At 47.5% G+C, this 23,033-nt stretch overlaps 1 protein-coding gene and 1 long non-coding RNA gene across 8 annotated transcripts in view; one reads left to right on the forward strand and one right to left on the reverse strand.

Annotated features, from left to right (window-relative positions):
* The window catches only part of LOC115029730, a 24,256-nt gene extending 22,906 nt beyond the window's left edge, over positions 1 to 1,350 (forward strand). Inside the window, exon 4 of the long non-coding RNA XR_003835284.1 lies at positions 1,004 to 1,350. This is a non-coding gene — a long non-coding RNA (uncharacterized LOC115029730). The remainder of the gene's footprint in view (positions 1 to 1,003) is intronic.
* The window catches only part of Ccr6 (C-C motif chemokine receptor 6), a 23,228-nt gene continuing 1,361 nt past the window's right edge, over positions 1,167 to 23,033 (reverse strand). The window contains exons 1-6 of one of the 7 annotated variants that reach the window (XM_021149768.1): positions 17,633 to 17,760; positions 16,458 to 16,511; positions 15,117 to 15,207; positions 6,204 to 6,405; positions 2,428 to 2,542; positions 1,167 to 2,332 (exon numbers count right to left, since the gene is read on the reverse strand). In XM_021149768.1, the coding sequence (XP_021005427.1) occupies positions 1,230 to 2,330 (1,101 nt within the window). In that variant the 5' untranslated portion in view covers positions 2,331 to 2,332; positions 2,428 to 2,542; positions 6,204 to 6,405; ... (1 more) ...; positions 16,458 to 16,511; positions 17,633 to 17,760 and the 3' untranslated portion in view covers positions 1,167 to 1,229. Of the gene's footprint in view, positions 2,333 to 2,427; positions 2,543 to 6,203; positions 6,406 to 15,116; positions 15,252 to 16,457; positions 16,512 to 17,632; positions 17,761 to 23,033 lie in introns of those variants that run through there. The other 6 variants (XM_021149769.1, XM_021149770.1, XM_021149771.1 and 3 more) reach the window with 6 other exon arrangements.

Genomic DNA, 23,033 nt, shown 5'->3' on the forward strand with positions numbered 1-23,033 from the left:
AACTCTTGTAATGAGATTTGTGTCTCCCCATCTCCAGACACATTTGCCATCTGCTTCCGCAGCCCTTTAAGAACTAGAGTTCTATGAGCTTCTAACGAGGCAGAAGAGACTCACTGAAACCTGTTTTTATATCTAACTATGGCTTTGGATAGAGCTACCTTAAGACCAGTCTGAGAGCCAGGCATAATGGCACAGGCCTGTAATCTTAACTATTTGTAGAGTTGAGGCTCTGGGATTGCCAAGTTCAAGGCCTGCCTGAACACCTTAGTGGGTCCCTCTCTCTAAATGAAAGATACAGAAAGGCTCTGGAGTATAGCACAGTGGTAGCACAATTGCCAAACATTATGTGAAACCCTGGGTTCAACGTCTAATTTAAATGGACAAAAAAAGTCCACTTGGTCTCAGAGGCCAGCGTGCTGGCCACTGTTGAGAGGCTAACTCGAAGCTCTCGGTGACCAGGATCTTCATCTCCGTTTCAGAACTGGAAGGAAAACACTTTCAGCTACAGACAAGCCAAGTTTACCATGCGAGGAATGAATGCTAAACTGTGCTGCTAAACCCAGAGCCCAGCCTGGAACAGTATCCCAGCTTGCTTCCTTAGGCTCCACCCACTCGAGAGGGGAAAGGGGAACCACAGAAAACTCCTTCCATTTGTGGAAGCAAGCTCACATGCCAGTAGCAAACCCAGGCACCCGACTTCCTACTTGGTTCCTGCCTCTCTCTACCCAGGTTGATGTTCCAGTTTATGGATGCTCTTGCCTTCCTCCTCCACAGCCTCCTTCTTGCTGAGAAGATAAAAGGGAGCTGGGTATGGGATCTTTGACTTGCCATCTGCTTCACATGAGTTACAGGAGGGCTTTTGTTGCTTTCTCAAGCTACATCCTTGTTTTGTGCTGTGGGTGTTAGGGGTCACTAGGTCTGTGACCCCTTCATGAACGTTTCTGAATATGTTTATGTTCATAAGCACTTCGCAGTAATCTGGCATTCCCATCTTATTTTGTAGAACCAACCTGGGAGGAGCTACAATGTTTCTTGTCAACCACACCTGGAAGAACTTGGCTGATAGTGCCACCTCCCGGCTGGTTCTGATATTGCAGGAAGTCTTTCCTGAATTTCCATAGTTACTGTACATATTTGGGCATGGCTTTTTTTTTTTTTTTCTTTCCTTTTCATATGTAATAGCAAGTTTCACCAAGGCTTTTGGGGCAATGTTGCTTTGTGCTCTCGTGTTACATGGTAAAGGACGATGCATTATCATTTTCGACGGTCTCACTGGTCTGCCTGGAGATGTAGCTTTCCGAGTAAACCCGGGCACAGAGGAAGCCAGGCATCTTATTCTTCCTTCTCATACACCACACATCCTTCATGATCTTCATGAAGTAGTTTCTGAATTTCTGTCCAATAAACGCATACAACACGGGGTTGAGGCAGCAATGCAGGAAAGCCAGGACCTCGGCCACGTTCCTGGTGTAGGCGAGGACTTTCTCGGTGCTGCAGCTCCGGCCCACTTTGCCTGTGTTGACCGCAGTCACGAGGAGGACCATGTTGTGAGGGATCTGACAAGCCAGGAACACGAGAACCACAGCGATCACGACTCGGATGGCTCTGTGCCTCTTGGAGTTCTGGGCCTGCACCAAGGTCTTAATAATGAACAGATAGCAGAACACCATAAACAGCAAAGGGGTGAAGAACCCGAAGAACAGCTCCAGTCCCATACCCAGCAACTTCCACGTGATGGGCTCTGAGACAGACCTGTACCGTGGCTCACAGACATCACGATCCTGCAGCTCGTATTTCTTGTTGAAGATAAATGTAGGACTCGAGATGATGATGGAGATGAACCACACTGCCACACAGATGACCTTACTGTGCGTCAGTGTTCTGGAGCGTACCCGGAAAGATTTGGTTGCCTGGACGATGGCAATGTACCGGTCCATGCTGATACAGGCCAGGAGCAGCATCCCACAGTTAAAGTTGACCGCATATGTGCCTTTCATCAGTTTACACAGCGCGTCGCTGAAAACCCAAGTGTTGGTGGCATGAGTAACTGCCCAGAATGGTAGGGTGAGGACAAAGAGTATGTCTGTGATGGCCATGTTCAACAGGTAGACGTCAGTCATGGACCTGGCTTTCTTGTAGAAGGCAAAGGTCATCACCACCATAATATTGCCCAGGAGGCCAAAGACACATATTAAGGAGTAGGCAATTGGCACAAATACCTTGGTGAAGTTTCTGACCTCTTCTAGGGAGCATGGCCCGTGGTCTGGAGGAATGGAGTACTCTGTGTTGCCATAATCATCCGTTCCGAAGTAGGGCTCTGTGGAATTCATTCCTGGATGATAAGAAAGCAGAAATCGTGACAGTGTGTTTTCAAGCAACCACACCTAGCCATGCCAGAGTCCCTGCCAAGATAAAGTAGATTCTCACCCCAGGCAGGAGTGGTTCTCTATGTGGATGGGAGAGCCAGATCTGGTGTAGAAAGGGAAGTGGGCAGTTCAACCACACGCTCACTAGTGCAGATGTTGGGAGAGCAGAGGTGAAGCTGGGGGAAAGAAAAAGGCAAAGTGTGCCCCAGTCATGCTGTGTTCTGGAACATTCTACCCCATCAGAACACACTGCAATGCATGGTGCTCAGTGTGAAAATACCCACTTCACCAACTTTCCTGGTCACTTCTGAGCCTGAGAGCAAACACTGTGGGCTCTGTCTCAGTGACTCAGTCTGGCTTCGGTGGCTCGGAAATGGCCATAAGGAACATGTAAATGAACTGGTTAGCATTGACAGTTAATTGCCAGTTTGTAATCTTTGGCCTAAGAAAAGTCATATCAAGAAAAAAATGATCTGCATAAGTCTTCACCCAAAATTCCAGTTAATTGTATATGAGAAAATCTCACAGAACAAAAAACTATCTGCGCTAGCTAACTAGATGTGGATAGAAGCTCATGATTCAAAGCCTGGAGAGATGCCTCAGAGGCTAACAACACCCGCTGCGCTTCTGGAGGACCCGGGTTTGATTCCCAGAAACCACACAGTACCATGTCAGGGGACTCATAGTGCTAACTCCAGTTCCAGGGGAGGCAATGCCCTGGTCTGGCCTTTGAAGGCACCTGCATGCGTGTGGTATAAGCTTACTAGGATGAACATCCTGAATAGACACAGGCCTCGAGCATGAAGCCATAATGATTCTGCCCTAGCAAGACAATATAGAAACTGAAAGCTAGAAGCAAAGTGTGGTGAGGCATGCATGTAACCGTAGCACTCAGGAGACTGAGGCAGGAGGATAGTGAGTTCAAAACCAGTTGGGATATATAGTGAGACTGTCTTGAGAAATAGCAAAAGATAAATTAAGATCCTGAAGGAAAAGAAGACAGCAGGAGGGAGGGAGGGAGGGAAAGAGAGAGAGAGAAAGAGGAGGGAGAGAGGGAGAGAGGGAAGGAGAAAAGGAAGAAAGGAAGAGAGGAGGGAGAGAGGGAGGGAGGAAGGGAGGAAGGGAGGAAGGGAGGAAGGGAGGAAGGGAGGAAGGGAGGAAGGGAGGAAGGGAGGGGAGGTGGGCAGGAGGCAGGGAGAGCAGGGGGTGGAAAAAGGGAAGGCAGAAGGGAGCAAGGGAGAAGAACGCAGGAGGAAGAAGAAGATAGAGGGAGGAAGGGAGGGAGGGAGGGCAGGAGGGCAGGAGGGAGGGAGGCTAGAAAAAAGGGCAAGAGGAGGAAAGAGGGCAGTAGGGAGAGGGAGGGAGAACAGGGAGAGAGGAGGAAGGATGGAGAGATTAAAAAGAACCACAACACATTTGTAAATAAGATTTATATGCTGAAAAATCTTAATAGCTGAGAGAAGAGTATTCAGGAGAGAGGTGTCTAGCATTGGACAGACGCATTTCTCCACAAATGTTTATGTAAGCACACCACAAACGAAGTCAAAGCCCTCCTGGGGGTTTTTACATAGAGCAGCTGGCTAACTGGTTCTCATTCTACAACGAATTCAAGGGAGGAAACAAAGTTGGAGGATTCACACAGCCTCCTTGTGAAACTCAGGACGCCTCAGTGTCAGGTCAGGGGATGCTGACAAAGGAGAAGGCAGGAGCCAGCATCCATGGGACCAACACAAAGCCCAGAAATGAGCTATATATAAATAGCTGAGTTTTGAACAAAGTGCCAAGGTAAGTCCATGGTGGAAAAACTGTCTTGAAATAATGGTACTGATTCAGCTGGATATTATGTGAAAAAGCTGTGTCTTATCCCCCCACCACCACCACAAGAAAAATGAACTCAAACTGGTTGTAGCTCTAAATGCAAGATCAGAGACAGACACCATCTAAAGGAAAACATAAGACAACCTTTGTAACCCAAGGAACAGAAGAATTTTCTTACAGAAATTGTGAAAGACAGGGTCTGGAGAGATGGCTCAGTGGTTAAGAGCACTGGTTACTCTTCCAGAGGACCCCAGTTCAATTCCCAGCATCCCCACTACAGCATACAACTGTCTGTAACCCCAGTTCCAAGGGATCTGACACCCTCACTCAGACATACATGCAAGCAAAACATCAATGCACATAAAATATGATTTTAAAAAGTGGGGAGAGCATATATTGTAAAGTAATAATAATAACTTGTACTTAATCTGCTGTTTGCAAAATACTTAGAAATGAAAAAAATATTTGAATTGGAAAATAACATTTGCAAGCTAATATCTGGTCACATCCAGACCTTACGAAGAATTCCAACTAGTCCACACCTGAAAGACACTCGAGAAAATATGGGATGGTCAATATGCACACAAGATGTTGACCACTGTCCATTGTTGGCTAAGTCACAACCCCCCTGACATACCACATACCTGACATATGTGTGAATGGATGCCCACAAAGATGATCAGGGAAGGCCAGGGTATCTGCAAAGACCTGGGACAGCTGCAGATGTACTGGCTGGGAGTGGGGGAACAGGAGGTCACACGAGCATGTAGGCCAAAGAGTGTGTGCCTCATGTAACACTGGCTGTGCACTGGCTGTGTGAACCAGTAACTGGCTGCTAGCATTCACCCAGGCAAGAGGCAAAAACTCTAACTAACTTGAACTTTTAGAGATGGTTCTTCTAAAATAGCTCTAAACTGGGAAGAACGTAAATGTCCAGGGGGATCTGGAGTGACTCGTGTTCCCACACAGCAGAATCGTTGATGCGTGGCTACATGTATGTCAAAACCTGTGAATGGTTGGCTTCAATAACTGTGTGTGATTATGCCCAGTAATGCTACCTTGAAAACTGTCAAATGTTCTTTTACACAAATGTCCTTCCACTGACAGGTAGTGATAGAGAAGATCAAAGGACGGCTACAGAAAGTGCATGAGCCAGGAGGACTGAGGTGGCCCTGAGGGTGGGATTGGTATAGATTTGGGGAGGGGAAGAGGCTACAGGTGGAGGGACGCACAGTAGGAGGTGTGACAGTTCAGGGTAGTGCAGAGATGATCATGGGGTGCCGTTGGGGACCATTGTGTATCCTTTAGTGAGACCAAAGCAGGGGAGTGGTCAGGATGGCTCCTTAGCTGGAGGGGGTTGGGCTGAGATGGGACATGGTGATTTCCCCCCATGTACATTGTGTTGGTGGGGAAAACGGTTGGAATTAAAGACTACAAGGGTCAGCCAACCGCACTGTATACCAATGCCCAGTTAGATTCTCCACGTAAGACAAATATTTATCTGCACTATGATGAATCACAGTTTTTGAATTCAAGTATAACCACTTGAATGGAAGCTTTAAAAAGTCTCCTGAAGCCGGGTGGTGGTGGCACATTCCTTAAATCCCAGCACTTGGGAGGCAGAGGCAGGCGGATTTCTGAGTTCGAGGTCAGCCTGGTCTACAAAGTGAGTTCCAGGACAGCCAAGGCTGTACAGAGAAACCCTGTCTCAAAAAACAAAAAACAAAAAACAAAACAAAACAAAAGTCTCCTGAGGCTAGGCACTGACCTAGAGTAAAGGTGGTGAGCCTGGCAGTCAGGAAGGTACCAGGCAAACACGACCCCCTTAAACAATGTAGTTCAGGTCTGTACAGCTTCTGAAAGCCCCTGCTGAAGGAATGGCCAGCGATGGCCATGCAGTTCCTCATGATTGGAAGGATCTGGGTATGTGGTTGGTTCTCAGGCCAGGCCCAAGGGCATCAGTAGCAGAGGCAATCATATGGATGCATATTATGTTCAAGAGAGGGTGTCTTAACTGACTCTTACTGATTAGAATGGCGAACCAAGTCCAAAAGACCCAGGATTTGTAAGTTGCCCCTGTCTCTGCACAACACTATGATGTGCTAGGCCAGCACCCCGGAACTCTGCAGAATGCTGATCTCAGCACGGTGAGATTGGCAATCAGAGCTCTCGGAGAGAAGGTCGCTGTCATGCTTACTTGAATGGCAGACATTCACAGTACCTGGAAATGAATCAGCCTGTCAAGCCACTACTGTTACCACAAGAATGGCGCATGTTGTTGCTAGGAAATCGCACTGGTTGCAGATTGGTATCTGGGCCACCACAGGAGGTAGAGAGTCCTGATCATAATCCACCCAATCTGAGCAGTACTGTGTTCCCTGGAGATGCAGCCTGTCTGTTTTCTGTTAGGAGAATTTGTGTTTGATGATAAAGATGTTGGTGAATTCTTAACTCAATGTTTCTTTCTGTCCTTTAAAAAGTTGAGAGTGCCAGGCAGTAGTGGTGCATGCCTTTAATCCCAGCACTTGAGAGTCAGAGGCAGGTGGATTTCTGAGTTCAAGGCCAGCCTGGTATACAGAGTGAGTTTCAGGACAGCCAGGGCTGCACACACTGTCTCAAAAACCAAAAATAAATAAATAAATAAAATAAATGGAAAAGTTGAGAGCAAAATAGACTGTCAAGATAGCAAGAAGAGAGAGGCTGGAGGTCCAGAGCCTTTCTGTGAACCTATAAGCAACCGTAGCCAAGCTGCCTACAGCAAGATACCTTTCTGGGTTGTTTCTCAGGTTTCACACAAGTCCACTCACGAGGTCTTACCACATGCAAACTACACATAACATACATTGTGATATGGGTGTCTTTGGTGTTTAAATGTTCCTAGGTCAGCAGTTCTCAAACAAGTATGTATAGAAATAGTCTAAAGAACAGATTGATATTAAAGGAATCTATGAAAAACTGCCCCATGTTATCTTTTGGAGAGAAACCTTGGGGGTTCAGTGAGGGCACCGTTAGAAGTCACGGCACCTTGCCTGCTGCCAGCCACCTTGAGTAAAGTGTCACTGTCCACCACACTCTGACTGCCTCTTGTTGGCCTTTTCCCCCTTCGGGGCCAGTGTGGCCAGCATGGCCTTACAGTGTGTATCAGGAAAATATGAAAGTGCTTAGCACCCAAAGATTCTTCCTCATCACCAAGTGTGTCTTGGTGAAGTTCATTATATCTTCAAAACATGGACATTTCTCAGCTCCCGTCTTCTTCCTGTCTGCTCTTTAAAATCATCCCACAGACACTCATAGGAGATCGTTCTCAGGCTGCCTACTCTGTGAGATGTCAGGGAAGGCTCAACTGCTGTCAAAAGCTTCAAAACTCAAGGCTTAGGAGGTGGCTTCACCATGAAAGCATGAGGATCCCCAGGTCCCCTGTGAGTGCCAGGGAGGTATGGACGCTTACTTATAGCTTCGGCCTCCAGGGGGAGAGATTGGATTCCCCGGAGCAACTGGCTAGTGAGACTAACCATGCTCCAGGTTCAAGAGACTCTGCCTTAAAGAGTAAGATGGAATAGCGGCTGAAGAAGATTCATGGCATCAGGCTTGGGCCTGAACACACATGTGCCCACACATATGAACATACATGTGTACATGTTCCACACGATACATGTGAAAAAAATAAGATAAAAGCTCTACAATTTATCTGTAGGTACAGAAAAGGTGAGTGTCACCTCTGAGGTACGGAGTCAGCACTCACTCAAGAATATCATGAAGGAGTCTGAGGCACCAGACACAGACTTGGTGTGTTATCATATGTTGGCTGACATGTAGCCATCAGTCTGGTCCTAAGCCTTGGGTAGTCATGGTCACAAGACACCAGATGAAGGGAAGTGTGACAGACTTTGCAAATCTATGACTAAATCTGAAATTTGAAAACGATCAGGAGAAGGAAGCATAGCTGGTGTGCTGGCACAGAGGGATGGGCATTGGGGTGGGTCACTGCTCTGTGGGTGTGGTGATAATCTGTGTGGAGCCTGTTCCCAGGCACACTGGGGCAGACCTTGACTGACGTGGTACCCATCCAAGTCTTCAGCTGAGAGCTTCTCTCATCGGTCACATCAAGGGTAAGAATGAAGAGAGGTGGCAACTTCGTTGTGTCTGAAAACATCAAGAATCTAAAAAGCTAATACGGTGGATGACCAAAATCAATGTACAACTAATATGGACAGAAGCAAACAGTGCCTCGGATCTAAAATGTACAATTCAGCTGTGGAGGAAACAGAAGACTGTGTGGCTGAGCCACCTCTCCTGCCCCCTGCAGCTGTGTTTGAAAAGTCAACAGCTCTGAAAAGCCCAAGTTTTGCAAGAGCAGAATATTAGCATTTATTTGATAGGAAGCCCAGCCAGCCTGCTGAGCCCATCCCAGCAGGCACAGCTGACTAACCCATCGCACCATCTATGTCCTGGTGAGGTCTGTTCTGCTGCTGTGTATTTTAATGCTAAACTCTGGAGTAGGCCTACAAGTGAATTTTTGTTGTGTAAGCTTCGTGCCTTAATGTAAAACTATTGGTTAAATAAAAAATGGCTATAGTCAATTAGCGGAGGGATTAGAGGTAGGCGTTTTTTTGAGTTATCTGGTTGTGTGGGGCAGAAAGGAGGAGAAGGGGAAGGAGAAGGAGAGAGAATGAGCTGGAGAGAAGAGAACTATGAGCACGTAGCCAGGAGAAACAGCAAATATTTGGGGTACACCACTAGGGAGATAGCCAGGCCAGAAGTTAGAAAAGTAAATTAGGGACTACCACCCAGTAATTGTCAAAGTCAAGTAAAATAACCATATCTCATTCGTTTTTAAGCTAGTCAGGCATGTGCTTACATTGGATGTATTACAGTGTCTCCTTGCACTTCAGACTTAACACCCAGCTGCGCAGAGCCAGTGTTCTTGACATACCAGCAATGCTGTGCTCACAGATCGGAAGAGTCTACACCTTAGCCTCCGGAACCTGTGAGCATGTCAGGTTAAATGCCAAAGGGACTTTGCAGACATGACTAAGCCTAAGTGAGTATGCACACGGGACAGATGGAACTGAGGGAACTTGGGCCTCAAGACTCTCGTCTCACCTGAGACAGAAGAGAGGGAAGCCTGGGATTCGAAGCATCTCTGTGCTTATGGTGAAGGCAGAAATAAAGCCACAAGCCAAGCGGGCTTCCTGGGGAGGCCGGTAGGGGCCCTCCCTCTCCCACAACTGTTGTGAAAGGAACTGAGCCCTGCCCAACAACAGGATGGGTCAGAGGCACAGATTCTCCATTAGGAGCCCAGAAGAGAACATGCCCACCTGCCCCACAACAGTGGTTGGTATCAGATCCCTGGCTGCAGAACCGAAAAGACACTCAGCCATGTGAACGGCCAACTCAGTGGCAATGATAGGAGACTCCTAGCTCAGCAAAATGAATGCTTCTTTAACTTTTAGGCAGAAACCACTAAAACCACCAGGCTCAGAACGAGGTTGGTGCCAGATCTGCACCTGGCTCTGGCCAGATTTACACGGTGATTAGGGGTTGTGGGAGGAGCCTGGGGATCCTTGCTGATTGAACAAGCATGATAAAGTGTTCTTTAGCTTCCGAAGTGGAAGGTCAGCTAGAAAGGACATCTGTCATCGTTTGAGAGATCGTGACTGGAATGAGGGGCTTCTACTCCACCCAAAAGCAGGACTCTGCCCGGGATTAGAGACAACATGAGTGACAGGAACAATTTCAGGCAGTTTAACAATAGCAACACAGGCACCTTGAGATATGGTGACACCCCCACCCCCGCCCCCAGTTTGAGTGAATAAGTTGAACACAGGATGGGCTGGACCTCTTGGACCAGGAGCTTGAGAGAACGGACACTGCAGGTGATGAGCATGAAGTATAGCTAAAGGTCCTGTGAGACCCAGGAGTCCTATCTATAGATGCTTACTGGCAGAGTACCCCATGAGCCTGGACTTCTTATTGCATATGTGTCTGGGGTTTATGGGTGATCTGAGCAAGGGTTCTTGGAGACGGGAGGTAGTTCCAGGGGCATCTCCTATCTGGTGAGGACTGGGGATAACACAGGGTACTTTTCATTACTCTGAAACCATGTTCATTCCTAGTCAGCTGTGTGGGGTGAGGGTAAGAGGGGGGTGGCCCTGCTCTGGGAAAGGACTGCTTCCTTTGCTAAGTGCCCACTCGTGCCTGTGGGTTACTGGAAAGCCTGCTGTCAGGTGAGGCCCGTGGGTCCTCGGGATGCATGTTTCCTCCCTGTCAAGCTACAAAGCCTTAGTTTTCTAGGCATCTCCAGCAGAGATTCACATGAGAAGAACGTGTGCTCAACCCTGTGCATCCCTAGTTGTTCCTGGCTTAACTTCATATGATAACTCCATCCAAGACATATTCAGTGTCACCCCATAACCTCCGATGCCAAAAGAAGAGGTTGGAGGAGGTATCTTAGCAATATTTTAGGATATACATTGAGGGCCACCAAATGGCACATATGGCTAATGCCCAGACACTTAAGCACGCACACTTGGCTGTCTTACTCTCTCTGATTCATAGAAAATCTTCCACCCAGTACCCCCAAGTACCTTTCTTCCCCCTAGCCCCTGTGTATATATTAAGATAACTTTAATAAAATCTCCATATCTGCTTCAGACTAGCTATGCCTGAAGTTCTTTTCTGTGTCAAACCCATAAAACTTGATTTGGCATCTGTCGAGGTCCCTAGAAGATTACAGTCACTCCTCAGGCTGCTGAGGGTGACATCGGGGAGCTGTGTCTCTGTCCCCTTACTACCAACAAATCTCCTTCCTATGGGACCTTTTGAGCCAGTGTTCTCTGGAGGAGTCTTTGGAAAATGCTGACCTCAAAAAGGCAGGCACAGGGGCTCCCCAGAGCCTGTTCCTGGGCCATGCTGTGCTGGACTGCAGTGGCTAACCATCTCTGCACAAGCCACAGGGACCGCCCTCCTCTCTTTGGCATGCAGACCCCTGTTACATCCAAGTGAACCTGTTTCTCAGAACTGGAAAGATCAATTTCGACTCAAGCTGTGTTGACTAGCTTCTTCTTTTTTTTTCCTTAATTTTTTTTATTATTTAAATGCATTTTATACATCAAACATATTAATAATATTGAGTATTTTGAGAATCAAATAATACATATAAATTTTTTTCAACTTTTATATTCATATCCTTTCATACCCTAATGGTATCATTAATGAATATTTAACACTATCCACAACTGAGAATCCTATATCTAATGTTGAATATAAATGTTTCAAAACATAGAAAATATTCTTTGGGAGTTAAGCATGAATAAAGGAGTATATAATATAAAAGTGAATCATTAGGAAATATATTCAAAAGTCCTTATATGATACCACCTGATATAGTGAGAGAAGATTTAAAATGCATTATATATCTGTGTACACTGTCTAACAATCAGTTTACTTAAAAAGATTATCAGTGTTTCTAGGAGAAATTATTTTATCAGTAAGTATGTTTTAAAATTTTCAAAATAAAAATAAACTCTTTGAAGTTAAACATTAAAAAGTGCTAATTTCAAGCACAGTGAGAAAAATTATCAATAATATCTCCATGATGTTTGTAGAACATGATTTTAATATTTTCAACTAATATTCAACAAACAAAATAATTATTTTATTATTTGGATACTGTCTCTATGCCCTCTGGTTAGTCTGGCTAAGGATTTATCTATCTTGTTGATTTTCTCAAAGAACCAGCTCCTGGTTTTGTTGATTCTTTATATAGTTTTTTTGTTTCTATTTTGTTGATTTCAGCCCTGAGTTGATTATTTCCTGCCTTCTACTCCTCTTGAGTGAATTTGCTTCTTTTTGTTCTAGAACTTTCAGGTGTGCTGTGAAGCTACTAGTGTATGCTCTCTTTTATTTCTTTTTGAAGGCACTTAGAACTATGAGTTTTCCTCTTACCACTGCTGTTGTTGTATCCCATAAGTTTTGGTATGATGTGTCATCATTTTCATTAAATTCTAAAAAGCCTTTAATCTTCCTTGACCAAGTTATCATTGAGTAGAGCATTGTTCAGCTTCCATGTATATGTGTGCTTTCTGTTGTTTTTGTTGATATGTAAGCCCAGCCATAGCCTTAACCAGATTCTTATGGATTGACTCTAGAATCAGAAACCAGCTCTTGGGGACAGCACAGATTCGCATGGCTTTTCAGCTCCTTCAGAGGCACCTTCTCCTCTCTCTGTCTCTCTCTGTCTCTCTTTCTCTCTCTCTCTCTCTGTTCACCTTCTCTCATCTCTGCTCTCTCTTTCCCCTCCCTCTTTCTTCTCTCTGCCTTCTCTCTCTCATCCCAGTACCCAAATGATTAAGTTAGCTCATGGCTTTCACATTTAAGGTTTGAAACCACATAGGCCCACCTCTTCCACACTCCAATGAAAGGAGCAGTATCAGGGTGCCAAAGTGGAGTTCATGCTTACGGTCTGGACCAACCCTGCTTCTGCTTCCAGGTTCTAACACTTCAGAGGCAACTCTCTTAATCTCATAGAAAAATTTCCCCTCGCTACTCAAGGGGAAATTCAATACTAGTAATACTTTCTGCACAGTCTAAAACTAATCTCTAATGTGCTGTAATATGGTTCCCTAGAGTCGTTTTCATTATGGATTCTGTGCCAAGAAACTGTTTCTAAAGGTGCCATGCATCCCACTCTCAGGGCAATTAGAGCCTCAGATGGTACCAGAGAATGGATGTGGCTGGGAGAATGGTTATGGCTGGCTTTGAGATGGGACAGAGACCATCTGGCAGCCCAGAAAGAGGAGGAAGAAGAGGGAAGGATAGAAAGAGGGGTATGGAGGGAGTATGTTTATGCATGTGCCCAGATCTATATGTGTGCACATGTCTGTTTACGTGTATATGTGCATATATGTAGATGCATTGATGTTCACATGTATAGGTATGTAGGCATGGATACTTGTGTATGCATGCACAAATCTACATGCATGTGTCTACAGACCTGTATGTGTTGTCTATACATGAGCATTTCTAATGGTGTGTATGGATAGGTGCATGTGTGTGCATATGTGTACATAAGCACGTATATGCATGTATGTTATATACTGCCCTAGGTATGTATAAATGAGTACCTATGCAGAAGTGTGCAGAGGAGTATACATAGCCAAGGTGTGTGTGTGTGTGTGTGTGTGTGTGCATGTGTGTTCAGCTGAGTGCAGGCTGTAATTCAAGTTCCAGGCATATGTGGGGTGTGGAGATCAGTGTTTTCCATCTGTTGCTGCTGCAACCTTACAGACTTCCTTCAGACAGGCAGCATGGTAGTGTCCCAGCAGATAGGTTACAGCCCATCTGAGACTATTAACTGTTTAACCCCCACCCCCACCCCCACCCCCGTCACCCTGTCACCCACCACCTGGGTCACTTTGCCATTCAGTTCCTACAAGACCTTCCTTCCATCATAAGCTTTCTTACCACAACGCTGGGTGTTTGGTGTGTGTGTTAAAGTTCACTGGAATCACAGGCATGCTGGCTTCTCTGCTCTGCTCTGTCCACCTCAGTGCGGCTGAAACTCTCCACTACTTGCTTCCGCTTTCTAGCTGGTCGGGAGGAACCCAGAAGGTATTTTCCAGTGATTTGCTGTCTTGTCTGGCAACCTACTTTTATACTGTATATTTGTTTGCCTTGTCTTTTGAAGCAACGTTTAACACAGGGTGGAGTTGGACCCACAATCCTTTGCCTTTATCTCCTGAATTCTGGGAGAACAGGTTGGTGCTAGATGCACAGCTAATATTTCCTTTATGAAATGCTGGTCTCCACAATGTCCATGCACAGCTGTGCGCTTCGTAAAGCTCCTACCGCCTCTGTGTCCTAGGGCTTGGTTTCAAATCTCTCTGTGTATTGAGTTAAACAAAGAATTGTATTTGTAGGGCTCTAGAGAGATTTCATTACTAAGAGCAAGCACTGCTCTTGCAGAGGAGTAGAGCTCCATTCCCAGCACAGCTTGGGCAGATCCTGACGACCTGCAGTTCCAGCTCCTGTGGGACCCCAGGCCTTTGGCTTCTATGGACATTACACTAATGCGTTCATGTCCATGCCCGCATATACACAGAACAAAAACTAAATAACAGGTCTTAAGGAAAACATTACATTGCTAGGACAATATGCAGCTAGGGTAGGGCCATCCTCTAACATCCCTGAGGTCTGTGCTTTGCTCCCTGCAGGACAAAAACAATAAGCTGGGCCTGGTGGGCCTTTGCTGTGATCCCAGGTCCTTGGGAGGGTGAGGCAGGAGAATAGCCTGGGCCACAATGTGGATTTGAGATAAGGCTATACACCCTAGTGAGACCCTGTCTCAAAGTAAAGTAAATATACATCTAGGAATATAGCTCACTGGCAGAGTACATATCTGGCATGCACAGTACCCTAGATTCCATTCCTAGCAACACACACACACACACACACACACACACACACACACACCCTTCCTCTACAGACTGATGTCTCTCAGATACTTCCTAAAGAAATCAGCATCTCCAAAGCTCTGATGTGAGGCAGTGAGAATAAACTTCACAGCAAGCCATACAGAAAGAGCCAGTTTCTGGAGAACATGCTCCTCTCTTAAAACTACGTGACATGCCGGGCGTGGTGGCGCACGCCTTTAATCCCAGCACTCGGGAGGCAGAGGCAGGCAGATTTCTGAGTTCGAGGCCAGTCTGGTCTACAGAGTGAGTTCCAGGACAGCCAGGGCTACACAGAGAAACCCTGTCTCGAAAAACAAAAAACAAAACAAAACAAAACCACGTGACATAACCATAGGGACCTACTATGTGGAAGCTTGGTGTGCCCACGTCCCATAGGAAAGTGTCCTTACCATAGGTGAGAATGTCCGAGAAGCTAAGACATGTCTGCAAAAAACATTGGGAAAGGATGCATGCTCACCCCAGAAAATGCTGAGCTCCAAAGTAGACTGGCCAGGTACTCCTGCCTCAGTGGTTGTCCAGGCTCCAGTCCTAAGAATGTGAGGACTATTCTGTTGACAGACGCAACCAGCCGTGCTCATTGAGAGACGGGTAGTGAGATGGTAGAATTGCCAGAAAAAAGTCACCAACTCACCACTTCCTATTTAAAAGCAACGCCTATCTGCCTGGATGCAAATGGTTAACCATGTACAGCCTGTAAGTTGAAAAGGAATTATTAAATACCATCACCATCATTATCACCACCACCATCATCACCATCACCTGACTTGGAGTCAAACCAGTGCAAAAAAAGAGGAGAGAAGAATTTGGTTTTGTGGTTTCTCAAGGAAGAGAACCTTTGTGCTGTTTTCTACATGAGGTATTGGGTGGGTCCATAGCAAAGTCTCCTGGGACTGAGGATGCTGGAGATGCCTGGAGGCAGTGTCAGCATTTGCAGGGTTCAGAGAGGCTGAAGGTAGGTTTTAGAGCCTGTCTTGTGCCCTGCTGTGCCCCAGCAGTCCTACAGCCACAAGCAAGATGCTGCCCCAAACTGCAGCCAGCTCCCATAGTAGTGGTCCCTACCTCAAGCACTGGAGAGAATGAGAGGGGTTTGCACAGGACAGAGATGGAGAAACAGTCTTTAGTGATGCTAGCTTCCATTTCCATGCAGTGAGATTGAAAATAAGGATCCAGTAAATGCCTGGTGAGAGTTCCCATGACTGCCCTGTCCTTAGCCAGATCCCGAGAAGTAAGAGGTGAGGATCCACTTAGGAAACTCACTTTCAGATGTAAGTGTTTGCTGTGTAGCTAGCTCCTCTGAATTAAGACACTCCCTCCTGGATTTAAAAAGTAAACAGAGTTTACAGTCAAGGAGACTCCTGAAATTTACAAGATCCATAAGGGCCCTCTCCAAGGTTATGTGCACAGTGACAATGGCTGAAGGGAGGAGACTCCAGGCTGGGAGCTACAAGGCCATCAGTGCCACAGGGGAGGTCCCAGGATACAGCCACCTTTGAGTCACATAGCCCTCCTTTTAAAAAGCTTATTTTGTGTGTGTGAGTGCTCTCCTTGTCTACATGTCTATGTACCGCATGTGCATCTGGTGTTCTTAGAGGTTAGAAGAGGGCATCCGAAGACCCCCCTGCAAGTCAAGGTATGGACGGATGTGAATTGCCATGTGGGCACCGGGGACCAAAACCCAGGGGTCCTCTGCAAGAACAAGTGCTCTTAACCACTGAGCCATCTCTCCAGCTCCATAGGGTAAAGAGATTTTTTTCTTCATGTCTCCAGTAGTTTAAATACGAGAGAAGCATAGACTCACAGAACTGTGAAGTTGTTCACACCTCGGTGGCCAGGAAGCAAGTCCCAGGAAATGCTAAACACAGCACAGGGGAGACACAGCGGTCAGTTTCAGCGAGCAGGGCTGACTGACCCCCCACTCTCACTTCCTAGAGGTGCTGACCATGTGGCCTCGCAACCCAGGGCCCGACTGGCTCAGTCTGGATACACTTCACTTTACACCTTTCTGCACCACAGAACCCTGAACTCAGCTTGTCCCCGACCTTGAATGCGAGAGGAAAACTAGAACCTGCCCTGCTCAGTTTCTCCAAGGAACTGGCTGTCACAATGGGCATCTTTGTCCACCGAGTCCTGCTCATTACCTACACTGACAAGCCTTCCCATTGAAGACTTCTTGGCTCTGCTTGCCTGCCCTTGGCTCTCCATGGGAGGTGAGAGGTCTGCAGATCTTGTGACCACAGCTGTCCCTGTTCTCTGCCAGAGCCAGGGAGTAGTATTCCAAGTGGCCTGAGCCTATTGCCTGTGGGAAGCATGTGCTGTACCCGTATCCTTTCAGCTAGAACTATCACACANCCCTCCCTCCCTCCTGGCCTCATTCTTCCCTCTGCTCCAGCATCTCTGGGGCATCTGCTCCCTTCTGGAGTAGAAGCTGATAGGAGTGCTCCCTAGGGAATTCACTGGTGGCACAAGGAAGAAGCCAGGCTCCTAGGATACTTTGGGGATATGTGTGCCTGGTCTGTCTCCCCCCCCCCCCAAGTCCTCCAGACTCTTTTCATGACCTCATTTGTCATGAAGACGAGACAGGATCTCACTATGTAACCCTGACTGTCCTGGAATTCCTTGTGGAGAGCAGAAATCTGCCTGCCTCTGCCTCCTGAGGGCTAGGATCAAAGGTGTGCACCCTACACCTGGTTGAACTTTTTTTAAAACTGCACCCAGCTAGAAAGTAAATCTCTTATAGAAAAACCCCCAAAAAAAGACTTACCTGAAAGAAATAAAAACCAATAAAACAGATGTAACTTTGTTAAGGACCAAACAGAAATCCTGCATTTTGGGCTAACGTAATGTGGGACAACTACTATGAAGCCACATCTTTCTCTGAAAACGGGGACTTTTCTGACCTCCCTTCTCCACCCAAGAGGGTAAAGTGAACCACAGAACACTGCTCCCCACCCCGACAGCTCCTACTTCCCCTACCCTTACCCAGCTTTCCAGGGCTCTTGGTCCATACCAGATGGCTTCCGTTCAAATGGCCACTGTTCCCTGGCCTCTGTAGATGATACGGAGCCATGGTCTCTCAAGTGGTGCCTTGTGTATTCTCTAGCTCAGTAGTTCTTCCACATCTCAAGGAAAAATCCACACTGTACATTACCCTGAGTGCGTTTGTTTTTATCTGGGAATTCCCCATACCAAGCTTCACTCACAAATGTGAAATGTCACAGCCCCTCTGTGGGGCTACTCTATGGTACACTGAAAGTAAGCCCCTCTGTCAGCAGCAGTACACTTTATATTACAACTTTCCAGTCTGAACGTGATGCCGTCAACGTGAAAGTTTCATTTGGAGCAAAGTCCAGAGACAGCTGGGTGGGCTGACAGGTCACTAGGCAGGAGAGGACTTGAGTGTCTTCTAAGGTTTCGGGTGGAAGAAATCAAGGACTGTGGGCCAGCAGAGTCTTGGGCATTCCTGACACACTAGGCTCCCAAAGACATTGGTAGTGTCTTACGTCGGCCTCTGCATGGGCAAAGTAAGCCTGACATCTTACTTGACACAGCTTTGAAGTTATGACTGAGTCCCATGAGGGGCTACAGGAAGAGAGGGAAGAGAGAGAGAGAGAGAGAGAGAGAGAGAGAGAGAGAGAGAGAGAGAGAGAAAGTATAAGGTCCAGAGAGGTGTCATGAGGTCAAAGGCAAATCAAAGCAAGGGAGAGAAACCAAAGTGCTATTCAGAAGTTCAGGCTTCTTAAAACCCAGTGCGGGAGACTGGGGAAGGCAGGAGGAAAGTGACCAAAGGGACATCTGTGAACTGGAGTTTCTCAGGCAAAGCAACTGTGTGTCTAACAGCCCAGGCCCAGCAGCCTGAGAATCACCTCTCAGTCTGAGTGTGCAGGAGGAGGCTCTACTTCAGGGAGGGAATGAACGCCAAAGATGCCTACAGCAGCGAAGACTCCAACAGGAGAGTGACTTAGCCGGCAGTGAACACAAAAGATTTGCACAGCACAGTCACTCTTCAGGGTCATGCTGCAACACCACCTCTCATGCTTTGCAAGGCCTCTCGCTTTTCATAAGGTCTCCTAATCCCCCTTCTGGCTTCAGTCACAGCTGCAGAGGATGGGGATGTAGACACTGTCCAGAAAATAAAGACACAGAGAGACACCGGGAACAGAGATGCAGAGCTTATGAGACCATGGGGGACTGGGGCACACAGACTGTAGAGGAGACTGCAGGGGACAAAGGCAAAGAGACCATGGGGAGGGCAATGCAGAGATAGTGGGGGAGGGTGATGCAGAGACAGTGGGGGGAGGAGCTGAAGAGACCTTGGAGAATGAACACATAGAGTCCACGGGGACAGCTAAAGAACTTACTATCTTACCCTGATGGCCATCTCTCATCCAATAGGACTCAACTGTTAACCAGTAAGAATGGCTCAGCTCTACCTGACCACCTGCCCCCTCAGGCTCTCTTTCTGGAAGCTGGCCTCAGAGTGGCTAACACCCTCTGGTTCTCCTGGGATTCCCTGGGCTCTGTAAAGTTCAGTAGTAACACCTAGCTGAAAAGGGGGTCCCTGAGGCCTCACAGAGATGTTGGTGCTGAGGGCTGGGATTCAGGCACTCTGCTCCTCTACAGGTGAGGATACACTCAGGGGAGGAGTGAGGGATACCAGGAAGTCAGACTCCATACAAGGTGACCACAGGTGAGTGCAACTGTCCTGTATGTGAAGAATGATCCAGTTCCCCCATTGCACCATGGGAAAGCATGGGCCAGTGCCTTCAGATGGGAAAGGGCATATCACCTGACACCCAGAAGTGGAGGGTACCCTTTCTCTTGCTAACTGCCATCCACTCAATAGCTGCAGAGGAAGGCCCTGTGGACTGTGTTCTGAGGGAAGGTAAATAGACCTGAAAATTAAAGTGCTGGAGGCCAGCTGTGGGGGAGGGGCTGGGCTGTGGGGGAGGGGATGGGCTGTGGTACCAGTGTAGGCAGGAAGTTTGGCATCCTTTCTTCTGAATACCTTTGACAGCTTCCCTTCTGTGGGGCTGTTCTGAAAACCAAGAGAAACACCTTGCTTGTGGCTGATGTCCTGCTTCTGGTGGGTCCTATCTGGTCACTGTTTCCCAAGTATGATTTCCATCAAACCAACCTTTATTGAATAGGACATTTTGATTTGATCATGTAGCCTTTGAAAACATTGAGGTCCTGAAATGAAACTACACTGGCTGTAGGGTCAAGCATACAGCTTGATTCTCATTGAAGCATATAAATAAATGTCAAAACTGATAAGCCACACCCAGAAGGACAGCTGCCAGGCCAGGCATAAGCGCAGAGGACTACGCTGATAGTGTCTAGGCACTTAAGAGCAGCTTGGTGTCTTACACCTTTACTTCCTGGGTGTCCCTGGATGAGACTTGTCAGTCACACAGTGAGCTGGCATCAGAATGGTGAAATGCCTAAGTTTGTAGTCACCGACACTCACTGCTAGAAACAGTACTAGACCACCCGTGCTCACCACATAGGAAAGTTAGCAGAGCAAACGGCCTGGGACCCCACTGATTTACTGCAGGGCCCACTGGCCCGGATGTAGGGCCTTCAACTCCATTCTTCTTGCCGGAAAGGGCCACACTGACTTACAGAGATGGGTCTCCTCCACTTCAGTATCCCAAGGCAAAAATGTGACAGCAGCTGCCCTGGCAGCTCCCAAACATCACAGACCTTGTGGGCTGAGAATTTTCCACCAGTGAGGGCTAGCTACCTGGATGTGCCCCCAGGATGCATTTCTATGGTGATGGGATGCATTTCTATGGTGATGGTACCAAAATGTACATGTGGAGCTAGGAGGCCCAGAGAGAGGCAGGAACCACCCGTGCCTGCTCTTCCACCCTTACTCCCTCTAGCCCTGTTGGGCTAGGTGGCAGGCCCCACTTAAGCACAAGGTCGCAGTTATCAAATGCCCTACTAGCTCCTGAAGACAGAGCTCCTGGCCTAGGGCCTCAGAGTCAGGTGTGGGGAGCAGAGCAAACGTGAGGCCTCTTTCTGAGCCCCATGGAAGGAACAAGCTGGAAGGAAATACAGAAGAGGCCACAGGGGTAACCCACACTAAATACTAGGTTCCCTTGACCCCAGCGCTGTGGGAAGCCGTTTTTAGCAGTGCAGCTCTTTGCTGTGGTGAGTCTGCCTGGTCCTGGCTGGCTATTCTGTCCTACCCATGAACGTCTTGGAATGCCACCCCTAGATTTCTCCTTGGTTTTTAAGATATAAACCTCTTCTTTCACCTGCCTTTCTTCTTGGTTTTCCCTCTTGGCTTGTCGCCTGTAGGGTTTTTACGCCTTGTCAAATAGAAACATTTTAACAAGTAAGAGTCCCTGTGTGGCTGGCCAGATTCATTCCTCTGCGGGAAAGTGCTACATTTTGTTTCCTTTGAGACAGGGTCTCTTGTGGCCTAGGCTGATCTCCAGCTGGCTGTGTGAATGAGGGCGCCCTTCTTCAGATGCTTTGGCCTCCACCTCGGCAGCGCTAGGTAGGATTACAGGTGCCTGTTAGCAAATCCAGTTTTGTGCAGTTCTGGGGACAGAACCCAGTGCCTATGCCCAGCCCTTCCTTAGATTGTGAATGCAATCTCTCCCTCTCCCTTCCCTGCCTCCCTGCCTCCCTCCTTCTTTTCATTCTTTCCGTCCTTCCCTTTCTTTCTTGGCTTTTCAAGACAGGGTTTGTGTAGCTCTGTCTGTCCTGGAGCTCGCTCTGCCTCTGCTTCCCCGGTGCTTAGATTAAAGGCATGCACCACCACCCCTGTTGGCCTGAATTCAGTTTCTTACCATCAACTACTGAGCTCTGAAGGACTCACTGGAAGCTTGCTGTATTATATTCAGCAACAGCAGAGATGACTGCTGGGACCTGAAGACTCACTGTCAGTGACAGTTACCCTATCTGAGCATCTTACACACTGACTGTGAAACTCCACGAGGGAAAACCATGCTGGAACATGACACCCAATGCAGTTTCTTCTAGCTTTGTCTTGCCTTCCTTGGCCTTTGTTCATAGTCTCTGCTGAGGACAGGTGAACATCCTCTCTGCAGCAAATGAAGAAGCTTGAAGCCCTCAGGACTGTGAGTCTGACTCTGTGGCCGTGGGAGTGTATGGAGTTGGCGTGCCTGTGTTATCGGTTTCTGTCAGCCTTTGCCAGTAACTCAAGGTCTATCTTGTCTCATTGATTGGCATTCCCACGGACGCTTTGCTTCTAGAAGTTCCAGGCTGAGAAAGCAGACAGCCCTATTTATCAGAACTGTGCCTAAAATAGTCAGTATATATGAAGACACACCTGAGCGTCTCCCCTGGGAGAAGCACCCAGGCTGATGGCAGGGGCCTGCTGTATCTATTTTGGCTAAGGTCTCTTTTTCTGCTCATTTCCTCTTTCTGGAACTGGCTTAGAAGATATTATTAGATAGAAGGTCTCCAGGTAAGCCAGGACTCAAGAAGCCCAAGGCACTTAGTGCAGCAGGGGAAAGCGTGGACGTCTGATGCTGTCCTAGTCAAAGCACAACAGCATCTTTAAATGACACTCATTAACCCAGAGCACCGAGAAACCCGCAAGTTTGTCACTTTCACTTGGACATTGATGTTATCGGAAGAATGTCTTCCGACCAGTCACGCCATCCTGAGTTCTCCTGAGAATTTCGCAGAAGTGCTGGGTGGATTTGTGCATTCTACTTGGTGGGCTCTTGGATCAGCTGCTGCTTTCTCTCTCAGCACAAGGCAGAGGCTCCTTCTCTGTCCTGACCTTGCCCTTCTCCCTCAACCCTTTCCTACTCTCTGGGTCCATGCCCTCTGCTGAGCTTCATCCACTTTAGGGGACCATCCTGTGACTCACCCTGCTCCCAGGACAGCCCTGAGTAACAAGGACACCAGAGTTTGGGTTTGTAGAATCTGTACTTCCTGTCCTTGTTACAGACAGTGCTTCTCCAGAGGGGTCTCTCCAACTGCAAATGTTTCCGTGCCTCTTTGTCAAATGCTGACTGCCTTAAAGGAGGGTTGCCTGTGATGACTTAGGTGTTGTGTTCTAGGCGTGCCTGTGTTAGCGGTTTCTGTCAGCCTTTGCCAGTAACTCAAGGTCTATCTTGCCTCATTGGCTGGCATTCCCACAAACTCTTTGCTTCTAGAAGTTCCAGGCTGAGAAATCAGACAGGCTCATTTATCATAACTGTGGCTAGGCACACCTGAGCATCTCCTCTGAGAGAAGCACCCAGCCTGAAGGCAATATAGCAAGCGCCCAGTAAGTCATTGAGAGCTCAGTAGTCGATGGTTAAAGACTGAATTCAGGCCAGGTGGTAGTGGTGCATGCCTTTAATTCCAGCACTTTGGAGGCAGAGGCAGGGGCAGGGGCAGGGGC

This window comes from Mus caroli, chromosome 17, assembly GCF_900094665.2.
Source record: "Mus caroli chromosome 17, CAROLI_EIJ_v1.1, whole genome shotgun sequence".
Lineage (NCBI taxonomy): Eukaryota > Metazoa > Chordata > Mammalia > Rodentia > Muridae > Mus > Mus caroli.